At 46.2% G+C, this 15,726-nt stretch overlaps 1 protein-coding gene across 3 annotated transcripts in view; it reads left to right on the top strand.

Moving 5' to 3' along the window:
- PRDM15 (PR/SET domain 15) overlaps positions 1-15,726 on the top strand; it is a 502,608-nt gene that overhangs the window by 154,077 nt on the left and 332,805 nt on the right. For all 3 annotated transcript variants that reach the window (XM_086935443.1, XM_086935442.1, XM_086935441.1), the window contains one exon: positions 13,309-13,396. In XM_086935443.1, the coding sequence (XP_086791569.1) occupies positions 13,309-13,396 (88 nt within the window). The remainder of the gene's footprint in view (positions 1-13,308; positions 13,397-15,726) is intronic.

Raw genomic sequence — 15,726 nt, 5'->3', positions numbered from 1 at the left:
TCCCGGTCATACACTGTGCCCACCCTATGGGGGATTGGTAGACTCCCTGGAGTACACTCCAAACGTTAGCATGCACCGGGCTTCAGATGGTTAAGTACTCGGTAGTACTGATACACCTACATGCCAGAAGCTATGGCAGATCACGATCACCCTGCACTTGACCCCCAACCACAACCATTGATCTCACCTCCACTGACTATTATATCATGGAACGTTAATGGGCTAGGACATAAAATTAAACGGGGACTGGTCCTCCAATACTTAAAAAGGAAAGCACCCACCTTGGTTCTATTACAAGAAACACACCTGGTAAGAGCGGCCTGTAAGGCTCTGAACCGTTGGGGTTTCAAAATGGTCACACACGCTGAGTTCTCACCGGCTCCCGCGGGGTAGGCATCCTTGTCCAAATAAATGCTCCACTCATGATCAAACACACATGGACTGATTACCAAGGTCGCTTTGCTGCGGTCACTTGTCAATGGGAGGGGCGGACCTACAATATACTATCGGTATTTATCCCCCCCAGCACTACATCAAGGGACCTTCCAAGACCTGGGGAAACTACTACTCGAACTCCCGGAAGGGGAAATAATCATGGGGGGCGACTTCAATGCTGTATTAAACTGGGCGATAGATCGGCAGCCTCCTCGAGATGCTACCAGGCCTAACCAACTCTTTAAAGATTTTCTGGACGCGTTGGGACTGGTAGATATGTGGAAACGTAAACATCCAAATGACCGCCACTACACATTCCACTCGGGAGCCCATAATAGTCTCTCCCAGATAGACTGTGTGTTGACATTAGCGATCCCTCCTGAGAGGATAACGGCTTTAGAACACCTGCCGAGGGGGATATCAGACCACTCCCCAGTCCAGCTGACCTACACAGTACAACCCACTAGACGACAACAAATATACCCAGTCTATCCGGGTTATTTAAAAAACCACGCAATAGCGAAAGCATTGAAAACCTCAACCACACAATACTTAAACGAAAACGTAGCCTCTGTAGACTCGCCGTCAATCCTCTGGGAGGCGTACAAGACAGTGATTAGGGGACAAGCTATCTCCAATATCACTAGGCACAAAAAAAAACAGAAGGCGATCATTGAGTCGCTGGAAACAGAAGTCCAGACGGCAGAATTGGCCCACGCCTCAGATCCCTCGGAGGACAATGCGCAAGCACTAGCCCTAGCATCCCACGAATATAGGGCATATGCAGGGGAAATGGCAAAAACTACACTCACTGACACTCAACATAGGTTCTACGAATTAGGAGATAAGACAGGGAAAATGCTTGCATGACTTGAAAGGAAGGACAGAGCAGATAGGTGGATAGCCAAATTACCAATCCCGGATGGCACACTGTTGGACCTAGGGTATCCTAGACTACATAGGGTAGCCTGGCACAGTAGTGGATACAGCTAAACTCAAGGCGTTGGTTAAGTGCTTACAAGTCCCACTCACAGTAACCCAGTGATTAACCACTAAAATAAAAGACACAACACCAGTCTTAGGAAAATACCAGTACCTTTTATAAAAATAATATACTTTCTTGTTCTTGGGTTAAATAAAAGCAGTATACAAATAATTTACACAGTTCTCATAGATCTCAAATCACATTGGATACTTACCTCAGTCAGTACATAGAATTAAAGGTACAACACTTTTGAGATAAGTTGCTGCCAATGTTACAATAAACTTCTTCAAATTATGATTACAGAAGGGAAGCCTCACCTTTCAGGTGTTATATGCCACTTTACACAACCTGGAGTGCACCTTACCCATCCATATTCCGAGCCCAGCTCAGCCTGTCAGACTCTACCCCTAGTAGTGCTGTTCTCATAGCCCACAGCCAGTTATTTAGCTAGAAAGGAGACAAGATGGTTTAGTAAGGCTTCCTTTTGTTTAAGCTAGCTACACCACTCGGGAAATGGAGTTGACTCCAGATGATCCACTGCCTGCAGCAATTTTAACAGAGGCTCTAAATATTGCTGGTGCTCTCTAGCCCAACTCCTACACTTCTTGCCCAACCACCTGAACCAAGCGGTACGTTTCTTTTCACACTCCCTCCCTTCTTTAAACTCTTTACTCACAGTCAGGGAGTGTTCTAGTCACCGTTCCTCTTTGGATCTTATGGGCAGACACAGCACTTCGCAGCCGCGCTCGCTACGGCTGCCTTCACAGGTTGCTGTCTGCCGGCACAGCCTTCTCGCGCTTCCCCCCCTTCCCGGCTTACTATCTTTCTGAGGCAATCCAGTCAGCGTTGCCTTCTTCCGGCACCTGTCGAAGGGTCTCGGTGAGGTCGGCGACGGAGGGGGGAAGGCAAGGAAACTCACGCTCGGCTGAGTCGCTCCACCGTCGGGTCCTTGGCGGCGCTTCTGTCTTCTTTCCGCGTCTCCTCAGGCGGGGGCTCCGCCCCGGGCGCACCTCTGGTGACGCGGCTGGCTCCCTCCTAACTCCGCCTTGCAGGCAAACAGCTGGGCTCTGCTTCGCTTCCCGCCTCTTCCGGCGCCTCAACGGAGCTCCTCAAATGACGAGGCAAGTCAGCTGGGCTCTCCCTCTTCTGTTGCCCTCACGTCTGGATGCCGCCTCTCCTTCCGACAACAATCGGATCAGCTGGACACTCTACACTCATGTGGGACAGTCGGGCAGACGGTGCTTCACGCAGGTAGGAGTCTCTGCCGGTGTCGCTGCCTTAGTCCACGGGTTAGAGAGCCAGTCACCAGATTAATGAAGCTGACAGACGCCTCTCAGCCACGCAGCACAGCTCAGATCCGAGGTTCACTTCGGATGCCCACAGCATGCAGGCAAGTGAGTAGGACGCTTACCAGGGTCGATTTGGGTTGTAGATTATCAAGGTCTCTTTACAACACGACCCGGGCTCTCCAAGTCAATTATACAGTCTCTGGTCACACTTTAGGGCTGGTGTAACAGTGGGGTTCAGTCAGCCTGAAAGGGGGCACTTCCCAACACGTGACAGCCGGCCCACAGGTCGATCTGGTCACCTCTGGTGCGCAATCCTCCTCTGCAAGTCGCCTCTCTCCTCACTGGTCACTCCTGAGACTACTCAAAATGGCTGCTGGTCACTGGCCTTATATAGGGTGGCCTGAGACCTGCAGAAGTCACTGGATGCTTCTAGAAAATTCCTCATGTTGTCCTATGGCCTGTTCTCCAGTGTTGTCCGTTATGGCAGTTGGTGGACACCATTTTAGGTGTCTGGGTGTCCCTAGATTTTCAGGAGCTGACTAGGCCTCATAGGTTATGAGGGAAAAATGGCGTCATAGCCAAGGAACACCTAGCCCCCTGACAGCACTGAAAAATCCTGGTGGACACATATAAAAAATAAAAACAGAAACTCTGGGAGGCTAAGGGGGACAAAAATAAATAATAATGGTTAGAACATCCCCAGAAGCAGACAGGTCTAACACACACACATAACCTCTCCTTCAAAGATAGTGGATGAAATGGCCAACTATTACGAAACTGTATACACTACACGAGGCGGGGTGACAGAAGAAGATAGCATGAACTTCCTCCAAGACGCACCACTTACCACTCTATCACAGGTGGATGCACAAGCTCTTGAGGGCGACTTAACAGGAGACGAATTGGGGAAGGCCCTAGCAGCCTTACACACAGGCAAGGTAATGGGACCGAACGGCTTACCTGTGGAACTATATAAAGCCACGACGCGACAGATCGTCCCGTATATGCTTCCTATGTATAATGAATGTCTAGCACAGGGGACACTTACACCTGAACCAACGATTAGCCACCATCGTCACGGTGCACAAACCCGGCAAACCACCTGATCGAACGTCCACATATCGGCCGATTTCGCTAATGAACGCGGATGCGAAAGTATCGGCGAAACTATTGGCACTGCGCTCACAGCGGCACCTCACAACACTGGTGCACTCCGACCAGTCTGGCTTTATGCCCGGGCGAAACACGTCCCTTAACCTGCGACGCCTCAATGGGGTACTGCACCGCATTCCAATGCTGCGTGAAGACGCAGCCATTCTATCCCTAGACGCTAAAATGGCTTTTGACCTGGTGGAGTGGCCATTCCTTTTCGCGGTACTTAGAAAGATGGTATTTGGCCCCAAATTCTGTGGATGGATTAAATTGCTCTATTCAGCTCCCATGGCACAAGTGGTGGTTAATGGCCATATATCGTGTACAATCACGCTGGGTCGCGGAACAAGGCAGAGGTGCCCACTATCCCCACTCCTATTCGCACTCATACTAGAACCCCTTGCAGTAAAAATTCACTTGGAACCTATGATCCGTGGGATCACATGGGAGGCGGGCTGGGAAGATCGCATTTCCCTCTACGCCGATGACGTATTGATATATTTAATGTCCCCTTCCTCGTCCCTGGCAGCCCTGATGACCGTACTTGAGGCCTACGGGGCAGTGTCAGGATACACGATTAACTGGACCAAATCACTTCTATCTGTATTACATGCACAAATACCCACGCTGCTTCCTGCATGCACCCTACAAACTGTGACCAGAGGGTTTAGATACCTTGGAATATATGTCACCCCACAGGAAGCAATCTTTGTGGAAGAAAATTTACTGAAACCTCTACAGAGGCTAAAATCGGATGCAACACACTGGCGCTCCCTCCCACTGACACTGTTGGGATGGGCAGCGCTATTTAAGATGCTTTCACTCCTCAAGTTGATCTATGCATTGCAAAACACTCCAATTCCGGTCCCTCTCACATATTTTAAGTCAATTGACGCCGAAATCTCCTCACTATTGTGGGACGGAAAACCAGCCCGCATAGCGCACTCCAAACTAATCCGCAGCTGGTACGACGGGGGGGATCGCCCTGCCAAGTGTTAAACTGTATTACTGGGCTGCACAACTAATGGTAGTCACCCAATGGTTACAGGCTCCACAACATGACCCAGCCTACAGCCTTGATAGGACTATACTTCCCCCAGACCGGCTATTGAGAGCACTTTATACGAACAAACGGCGCCATACATTCACAGGCCCTACGGCCCACACAGTTAAGATTTGGCATACGGCACAGAGGGCCCTAGGATGGGAGGGAGTGCTCACGCTGGCCACACCGCTCTGGGATACAAGTCGCCTTGGTACCTTGGCAAATACTAAGGGGTTCAGGCAATGGGACCTCATTGGTATCTCCAGAGTAGGCGACTTATGGATATGAGGGGAGATCATCACATTCACAGCTCTGCAAAAGAAGTACGGAATGGCAGATACCGAGCAGTATCGATACGTCCAAATCAAACATGCTCTGCAAGGGGCCATCCCAGAGGGTACGACACTGGCCGAATCCTCCCCCCTGGAGGATAGACTCCTCACTGACCACCTTGACAAGAAAGCGATCTCACTTACATACCGCAAATTGGTGAACAATCTCCCGGACCCCACAGTAGTTCTCCGTAGCAAGTGGGAGGTGGAAATAGGAGACATAGAGGATGAAGACTGGTTGCACCCACTAGCATCGGCAAGAGAGGCCGCCATACCGTCTCGGCTAAAACTCATACAGTTAAAGATATTGCACAGAATATATTATTCCCGCACGCTACTGCATAAGCTAGGTCACATCACAGAGCCTGACTGCTTGCGGGGTTGCGGGTTACCGGGAACATTCTTCCATATACTATGGGACTGTCCCAGAATACAAACATATTGGGCGAATGTTCTTTCGGAAATGTCTGAAGCAAGTGCGATAGAACTGCAACCAGAATCCAGGTGTTGTCTGTTAAACATCTGGTCACCTACGGATCTGAATCTAGAGTTGCAGACCTGGGCGACACTGGCCATGGCCCTTGCAAAGCGGAACATTGCTAGGAAGTGGGGTTCCGGACTGATACCCACGAGCACACAATGGGGGAATCCTGCAGCTGCTCTCATGCGGTTTTCAGCATGAGAGCCGTGCCGGATTGGTTGAAGCAGGCTAGCCTAGCACTCCATTTGAGACTCGGGGCATGTGTCTGCAATCCCACTGCTGTTAACAAAGGTGCTGGATTGGTGCAGGCAGGAGTGTGCACGTCACGCTGGCCGTCGCAAGACAACTGGCTGATCAGACATGCGCACTTTGCACTTTTCATGTCATCCCGACTGCTGCCAATCAAGGAATCACCCACGCCCTCACACTCTCCAGTGGCATGGTAATGAGGCTGTTAACACCATTTTATTAATTTACTTGTTGGTTTTGTGCTGCGCTCGCAGGAGGTGGGGAGACGCTCCTCCACCCTTGGGGAGGAACCACTAACTCCTGGAGTCCAGTTCTCTACACAACATAGTTCAATTGGGTGACGCCCTCTCCCCTTCCTCTGAGCCAATGTATGTACCAGACTCTTCTTTGCAGTCCACATATCCCTGGAAACCATTCAACACCCTCGCCTAAGTTCCTAGATCTTCCTGAACCTTATCATCAATTCTAGATTGTCTGATATGTTGCTCTTCTGCTACTGTACACTCTAGAACATCCCTGACCCTCACGCCCAACTGGGGTGTATGTGACCCATCAAACTAATAGCCACGGCCCTCTGTGCCAATAAGAGCAAGTAGCATGAATTTATATTGCATTTTTCCCCGCTAGGTTGCATCAGACACACCACAGGCATGCCTTTTGAGGATGCTGAGAGTGAAAACCTAGCTGCAGCTTCGATCCATGGCACCATCTCCTCCCAGAATGTCATCACCTCCCTGCAGACCCATCCCAAGTGTAGGAAGGAAGCTGTATTATACCTACATCTAGCCATCCTGCTTGGATAAATCTTACTAAGGACATAACGAGTAATATATGTTCAATGAAGGGAAGTGAAATGTATACGCTTGAACCTGCTGTTCCTAGAAACCTTACAAACCAATGTACATGCCCGGTCCCAATCCACATCCAAGATGGGCTCAACAATTTTTTTTCCCAGACTCCTTGGGCTCGCAGTGGGGCCCGGATAAGGCCCCCACTTAGGGCTTTATACAGAAGTCTGATTAGATGCCTCCCATCCCCCCATCTGAAAAGCTCACCAACACCTGCGATGGCACCGGCGCAGCCCGAAATGTTGCACACTGTAGGAACTGACCAGCTCCCAGTTGAAAAGTGTACCAGACCTCTTGCAAAATAATGACTATTTTCCAAGGGTACAAGTCTCCATCTAAGAGTCAACCCTCATTCCTCCACTGTTCCTTGGACACATACGTGTCTATAGCATGGAACGCAGCCGGATCCCACATTGGCAATTTCCAATCAAATGGGGTTCTACGGATCACTGTAGTGACTACCCCCTCCAAAACTACTGCAGTCTGTGGCACTAGGTAGGGAACTAGAAATTCTCTCGTTCCCCTCTCGTGAGCAGCCAAACTAGCCTCTCCCTGACAGTCGTTCCTTGCTGTTAACGTTTTTCCCAATTGTCCGAATCCACAGGACACTGAGCCTCATATTGTAAGTGGACCGCATAATGATAGCGTTGAATATCAGGCAGCGCCAGACCCCCTGCAACCATTTCTCTCTTTAGGACTGACCATGTCAACCTGCTGCAGCCACCTGCTCACCCTACAGAGACCACGCAATATATTTATAAGTCTCCAGAAGACCCCCTGATTGATGGGACATAGAGAATTCTGCACAGCGTACAAACACCCTGGGGAGAAAGACCATCTTAGTGATGGCTATCCTGTCCATGACTGAAAGGGGAAGTATGTTCCATAACTGAATTAACCCGCAAAGACCTCCCAGCTTCTTCTCTTTATTATTACAGCTCTGTCATGTTTCCATAGGTATAGAAAGCTGTCAGTTTACTACCAGAAGCCGTGCACCGGTAGTGTTCTCGTCTATTATTGACCTGAAGGCCAGAGACCTCCAAAGGTCTCCATATGTCACGTCTGGGTCGGAACTGCCTCCCTGGGGTAACGGACATTAATAAGGGCATTGTCTGCGTACAGAGACACATTGTGGGTAGTGTCGCCTACCAGAATCCCCCAGTCATTTATCTCCTGACATAACAGGGCAGCCAGGGGTTCCAGCCAAGGCAAAGAGCAATGGTGAGAGTAGGCAACCTTAACTGGGGCACCTCCCTACGAGCCAACTCTCCAATACTGCACCTTCTACCCAGGCCATGGGCTCCGTGTACAGTTACTGTACCAAATCTCTAAAGGAAGGGCCAAAGCCCATCACACTCAACACCACTATAAAGTTGGATCAGTCCACAGAAGGGAAGGCTTTTTTCAAGATCGACAGCCACCAGTGCCATTTCCTGCTCCTCATCAACCACTGCATGCAAGCCATGTCTGTCATCGGGTTTTAAGTGGTGTGCTCCGGCCCGGGATAAACCCACCCTGGTCATCATGCACTAGGCCCCGTATTATGGCCTGCAATCTGGTCGTCAGAAGCTTACAAAACACCTTAACATTCGCATTAGTCATGGTGAGGGGTCGGTAAGCTGAAGGGTCCCCAGCATCCCCTCCAGGTTTGGGCAACAGGCAGAAAACACCCTCACGCATGGTGAGAAGAGAGAATCTTCCTGACTTGCACATCCTGGAATACCTTCAACAGGCAATCCAACAGTTATGTAGAGTATGTTTGATCGAACTCTACCGGGAAGCCATTGCATCCCAGTGCCTCAGACTTATTTAGCTCCTGCAGGAAACCCCTCCGCTCCTCCAGCATGAGGTCTGAGTCCAGTTTTTGTACACAGTCCATAGCAAATCCCGGAAGCACCATTTCATGGAGGTACATCCCCAATGCGTCCTCACAGATCGGTTCTGTAGCCCTTTATACCTTCTGGAAGTGAGCTTGAAAGGTCGTCAATATGGCCTGTCGACCAGTGATAGTTCGCCCGCTTGAGAGATGCAGGTGCACTGTAGGTGGCACCTCCTGTTACTGTTGTAATATCCAAGCCGATAGCTTTCCTGACTGTCCCTCTCCCTGTGGAGGCATTTTTTATACTGGGTAGTGAGTACTTATCTAATGCATTCCAGAGGCCATGTAACCTCCGCCGTGCCTCCAGCACTCCCATCTCGTCTCCAGCAACTCAGCCTTTCCCTTTTGGAGTTGAGCCAGAGGTTCCTCTTGTCATACCACATCACGCACTAGCTGTTGAGTATCCCAGTGGTGGACCCTATGCAAGCTCTGTGCCTTACCGCTTTTATAGCCTCCCATTCATTGGCCCTGGTAGTCGTTGTGCCTCAGTTATGTTCCAAGTAATCCATCAGTGCATCCCCTAAGGTCGCCATTAATGAAGCATCACACAGGACATCCGGAAGTAAACGTCAACTTCTTCTATGTGCTACCTCCTCCTGCCATTGTATTTGCAGGAGTGCTACCAATATCCTATCTAGGCGACTAAACCAAATGTGAATCAAGGAGTGACTGGTCTATTATTGTGCCTGCAGTTGAAGTAGTCTTCAGCTATCCAATAAAACCCAGGTTCTGCATGACCACCAAGAGCGACCTGGTCATCAGCAGTTTTGTTCAAGCCCAAGGTGGGTGTTTGTCTTTCACACTATCTGCTACACAATTATAGTCCCCTTCCTAAGGGGAGCCTATGCTGTCCTGTAGTAAGTCTTGCATCTATGAGAAGTAGTGCCTATCATCATTATTAGGCGCGTATGTGTTCAGAATAGTGACGGCCATCCAGTCCAATGTGTCCTGCACTAGTATGTATTGACCCTCCATGTCTGCCTCTGTATATGTGTAATGGATGGGCACCCCCGGGCTATCCCAATTGCCACCCCTTTGGCGTATGAAGAGTATGTACAGCTGTCCCTTCCATTTGTTCACTAATTTCTGCATTTCACCCAGGTGCGTTTCTTGCAAACACGCTAGGTGGACTGTAGTACATTTCAGAATAGAGCGTACCAGGTACCTTATTGTGTAGTCCCTCCAGCCCTGGACATTCCATGAGATTACATTAATGGTTACTGCCATGAAAACCCTATTGTACTACCCGCATGTCTCCCAAAGCCAGAAGCCCATGCTGCTCGGTGCTCCCAATTTATTTTCTTCCCTTTCGCCCCTGAACTCAGCTGTGTCACAAAAAACACATTCTACACCTCTAATCCATTTTGCTTCTCCTACACCTACACCACAAAATATTCTTGCAGTTGTAATTTTTATGTCTAAACTATTTCAATGTCCTCTACATTTTGATCTCCGCTAAGCCTCTATCAAAGTTTTTGGGTGATAACCACGCTGTACAGAATATCTGTTGCTTTATCTCTATGATTACATCACTGGCTTGCAATTAGAATAGCACAGCTTGAAACTCCAGTATCCACAAACTACTCCTTGCTACTATTTAAGCCACTATCAGCCTGATTCATAAACGGTAATTGCGCTCGCAAAGGGCCAGATTCTGAGAATCTGGACCTTTGCAAGTGTAATTTTTGCATTTGGGATTCATCATCCCAAATGCAAATATCGCTATTTAAGGACTCGCAAATTTGCGAGGAATAGCATTTAAGGAATCTCTATTAGAGATTCTTGAAACATTTAAAAATTGCGATTTCGCAATTTTGGGCCGCTATTTACCGCGAGGTCAAACCTCGTGGTAAATAGCGAAAACATAGAAAAATGCTTTTAAAAGCATTTTTCTAAGTTGCATGTCACACACACACATGTCTTTTGGACATGTATGTGTGTAACATCTGTGTAATTTGACATTTCAGGGGTGTTACAGGGTGTCCTTTTGACACCCCTGCACCCTTGAAATTGCAATCTCATTTGCGATTAGCTAATTGCTAATCGCAAATAAGGAATAACTCCCCATGCATTCCTATGGGCCTTAGGCCCATAGGAATGAATGGGGAGTTATTCCTTATTTGCGATTAGCAATTAGCTAATCGCAAATAAGGAATCTGTAGGAATCGCAAGAAATATTGCGATTCCTACATGAATCCCGTTTTGCGAGTCTGGAATAGCGATTCCTTATGATTCGCTATTTCAGACTTGCAAAACTTCACAATGATGAATCTGGCCGCTAGATCTTTCATTCTAGGAGTCAACCAAGCGCCTGAGTGTGGCAACTCCCAACCTTCTTGACACCCACATAGCCAAGTACAGTAGGTCTGGTGGGAGATTCCCTATAAAATGCACAATGCTCCTACCTCTGGGACTGATTAGGACCACTGATTAGGACTAAAAATCCATCTCTTGAAGAACTGTCTAGATCTAGGCCCCTCGCTCATAAACTGCTTTCTCCCTTACATACATTCTTCCATCCCTCTCATTACTTATTTAACTCCTGTCCGTTGCTCTGCCTCAGTGCTTGTGAAGCAAAAGAAGAGCTGTATAAGTTTGGAACGAATCTGAAAAAGAACTATGGGCTGTTATGAGTAACCAACCATTTCAAGGAACCAAGAAGGCGCATGTAGAATGAGGAGAACTATACAGGACAAATAAGTAGCAGTAACAGTCTGCCTACAAATGTTACTGTATGTCTTTGTATTGTGGACTCGCCAGAAATACTATGAAAGCCATGCCACACCATACATTTTATTTGTTAACTTTTTTCTTTATTCTTTTGAAAATCAATAAAATATATTGTCAGTTTGTTAAACATTGATGGATGATTCGGAAACAGAGTGCTGTGATTGGTTCACTTCTCCACAACAGCTGAGTTCCTGACAGCATTTATAGCCTACACCTAAAGTTGAACACCCTATTCACAAAGATCTTATATTCAATTAGGAAACCAATTGTACAAGCAAAAGGTTGTCTTAGCAGGCAGATCGGCAGTGCATTAAATTTGACTAGAGAGCTCGTTTCTGTACCTAGTCCTTACTCTTCCATCATCATCGTCCTCAACGTCGGCAATAATATTGTGATGTCCCTGACCAATGGTGCTAAAACTAGTTAAAATAGGAATTGTTGTTAAACTTTTTAGGAAATGTATTGCATGAGGAGAAATTCTAGCATTTTCTGACTGCGTGAAAAGTATGCAAACTAAATTCTCACACTTCATTTAGGAGGCATGTGGGTGGGATCAAATCAACATCTTCAGGTGATCCCTACCTGTGGCCATATTGTGCTCTTCAGATAGTTATTTTCCCCTTACTGATTAAGGCGCATCTTACATTTATTCCTTAAAAGTGGCACTGAAGCAAAACCACTTCATAAGAAACTCATTTTAGATTTGTGTGACCCTTCCGTCTTTAGGCCCACTTCTTAAATTTCATTATTGGTGGTGGTGCAACATAGGGTTCAGACTTTTAGGGTCAATTTAGGTTTAGCCACCTGACAGCCTAAATTGTGGTTGTGGCAGTGATAATGCAATGCCTCATTCATATCGGCGGCAGCTGTGGCTATGAATTTAAGATGTCTCTCACTGTGATGTAAATATTTCCACAAACTGCCTCTCACGAGTGGCTAATGTTACGCAAAGTTTTACCATCTGCACCTATGGACTAATACACAAAGTTTATAATTTGCCTCCTGCTTGGACCAGGTGAACTCTAGGTCAGTTTTGTGCAGGTTTAATCTCCAAGATTCTGTCAACTTAGAGGGCTGAAGATGATGGCTGTTTTATTTGATGGCTTTGGTACAAGATTGTATTCGGGTGTTAAACTGTATTAAAGGTTCAGCCCACTGACTACAAATCGGAGACCTCCAACGTGGAAAAAGTCGAGTCTTCAAAATGACTTATGGAACTTTAAAAAAATGGACTGTGGTGAAAAAAAAGCAACTTTGTCTATTCATTATACTGCCAATGTTATGATCGTCTGTAAGGGAGCCTACTACAATGGAAAGAATGTCCATTAAGCTCTCTTGTCCATCGAGGGTCACCCTCCGTCTGCTCCTTAGAGATTCAGGTACTGGGCAGCTTATTATGGCCCCATATACACTGACCTTAGACTAGTAAATACATGTATGCATGGCACAGTTACTGCAGTTTGCTCACTTGTGCTTGTAGAGTAGATGTACAAGAGAATAGTGGGTAGTAATTGTTTCATTTGTTTATTGACCGCATCAATCGGTTCTATCTTGTAAAAAGTAAACAATATTACTAATAGTGGATATTTCATTAACATGTTTTTTTGTGTTTATTTTATTGTTTACATTTTTTTTATAAACCCCATAGGTATTCCTCTCTCATTGTTATGCCTAGCAAAAGAATACAAGTGGCTAAGTGACTAGTAATGATCAGGTGTAATGGATACACTTGAAGCATTTTTTTAGTAAAGAAATTAAATTTCACCACGTTTAGATTGCAGGTATACTGATTTAAAGCCTGATTTATTTGTAAACTGAAAGAAGTGCATAGGAGAGATGCTTTTATTTTCCTTCTAACCAGGTTTACCTATCTTAACCCTCAGGTGGACAATGACTACATCTACATGTGTCCGAACTGTGAAAAAGCTTTTCGCATTGAGAGTGCACTTCAGTTCCACAACTGCAGAACAGGTGATTGCAAGAGATGTTTCTTTAGTATTTTACTTTTCATTTTGTTGCCAGTGAAATGCAATCTGTTCCTAAGCACTTTTGCTGATTCTGACATTATCTTCGTGTAATGACTAACCAAGGGAATACATTAGATTTATGGTTGGTAGGTGGCCCAACGGTTCATGGTTGATGTCGGTGTATGTTTCCATTCGGTTATTTCATTTGCCCTTCCAAATACAACAAATGTAAATCTTGAATATCAATGCAGCACCAAAATGCTATTTTCTGACTAGATGCTAGCCGATCAGTAGCAATTGCTCAGAATAGTAGCGGCATGCTTATACCAACATCACCACAGCCAGACGTCTTTCCTAGTGCTGCTCCTCATTTACCAACCCCGTTCTGTGAAGATGGTTCACTGAGAAATCATTTGAAAAATAAACCAAAGAAAAAAGTACACACTTCCAATTATAAAAAAAAAGGCATGGCACAGTTCACATTCACAGAAACGTCCAGCCAAAATAGTAAACTAGTACCATCAAAACATGTCCCAAAGTATATTGTATATATTTATACCCCAAATCTGAAGGGTTTGATTTACACTAGTAATACTATTCAAGAGGAACCAAGATGACTACACTCTTTGGTCCATCCTTTCACTGCCAGAAGGCACTGCACTCAAAACTGGGTTCTGTAACCTGAGGACCATCTCCTGAGGTCTTGTATCAGCGCCTGGATTCCTCCGTCTTCCTCTAGGGATCAAACACATACTCTGGAGCGGGAAAGTGGTGGCTGCAGGTTGGACCCCCCCCTGCTGCATCTGAGAGTTTGGTGGTGCCAGCGGTTCAGTGGCAGGTGTGGCTGTTTAAGCTGAAAATAAAGTTGTAACCTGGAAGGTTTTCTAAATTGAATTCTTAAGTGACACTATACTGTGTCCATTGTACAAAGCTCAATGTAAAGTTGACCCCCCCCCCCACCGCCTCCCTGATTACGAGAGTCTACAGGCTCTCTGGGAAAGCCCAGGGATGTGAAGCGGAAGCTGGTGGCATTGTGATATTCTGAACTGCTGAGCTTCAGGAGGTGAATCCAATAGGAAAGTTCTTCATAACGCGTTCATTGTGCCATATTTTACCTGGATATGAGCCCAACTGCGTTAGAGCCAGAGTGTGTAATGAAAGAGTTTAACAGCCTCGCTGTGTATGCCTCCCTCACTCAGTAGGTGAGGGTCACCATAGAATTCTCGGTTGCCAGGGGTAGGGATGTGCCTACACACAAGTAGACTCTTTTATCAAAAGGGATGGGGGCAATTTTAGAGAAACCTAGGCCTAGAAGACGGTGTTTGAAGCAGGGGAGATCAAGTTTAACTAATTCGTCACCTGTGTGGGAGCGAGCTGGACATGGGAAGATCTCATTGTGCTTATGTTTGAGTTCTTGTGGTTTCAGTTTTCTCTTTTCTACCCTTTTGACCACTGGCCTCCTATCTGAATCATTCCCTGCTTTGTGCATTATTGCAAGTTGTTAGTTTACTCTGAAACTGGTCCGTGTGTGTGGTTTTATGTTCTCCTAGCCCATTTGAGTTTGTGGGGAGTTTGACTGTTCAACATTTTAATACAAATAATTAAACCATATAAAAGCACTCTTGAATTTATATGAAGTGCTGACTCCCATGCTTAGTTTTTTATTTTATTCTTCTAATCTTCTGGTATGACACCTAATGTCAATGACCGTAGTATAGTAAAAAAATAATAAAACAATAGCCACATTAAATGTGTGGTGAAAATGGAATTGTATGTGGCCAGGGGGTGTCCCCGGAAGTGGGCTGCAATATGGTCCAACTGGAACGAATACAGAGGTCATATATGTGAACCCCCCAGGTTGCCCCGTTTGACGAACCACTCGCATTGTTGAATGCTTAGCGATAAACTGCAATGAGTATTTCAAACCTTACGTGTCCTGTCAGCTTTGGCTTCCTAAGGTACAATTGTGTGTAATATGTTGTATTACTGTGATGATCACCACTGTTTTCTGCAACAATAATAAAAAAAAAAAGAAAATGGAATTGTAAAGGTTCCTTTTTCCCTTTGTCCAGCAAATATATGGACTAGGTACAGGAAAGATGTTGATTTTTCTTATCCCTTTACAGTGTTCCATGAGATGATGGAAAGGCCCTGTAAACTATTGACTAAAAGGAGCCAGTAAAATTTCAAAATGGGTGACGTTCGCCCCAATGTTATGCAAGGGGGCAATTCAAAGACCATAATTTCAAATGTAACTAGGCTTAATTGACTTACCAAATACATTTACAGTAAACTTAACTCTAGTATTGGAAACAGAATTAAAAAAACATCGAA

The sequence above is a fragment of the Lissotriton vulgaris genome, chromosome 8, assembly GCF_964263255.1.
Source record: "Lissotriton vulgaris chromosome 8, aLisVul1.2, whole genome shotgun sequence".
Taxonomy (NCBI): domain Eukaryota; kingdom Metazoa; phylum Chordata; class Amphibia; order Caudata; family Salamandridae; genus Lissotriton; species Lissotriton vulgaris.
Note: the sequence above shows the minus strand (reverse complement) of the source record. Positions and strands in the feature narration are given on the sequence as shown.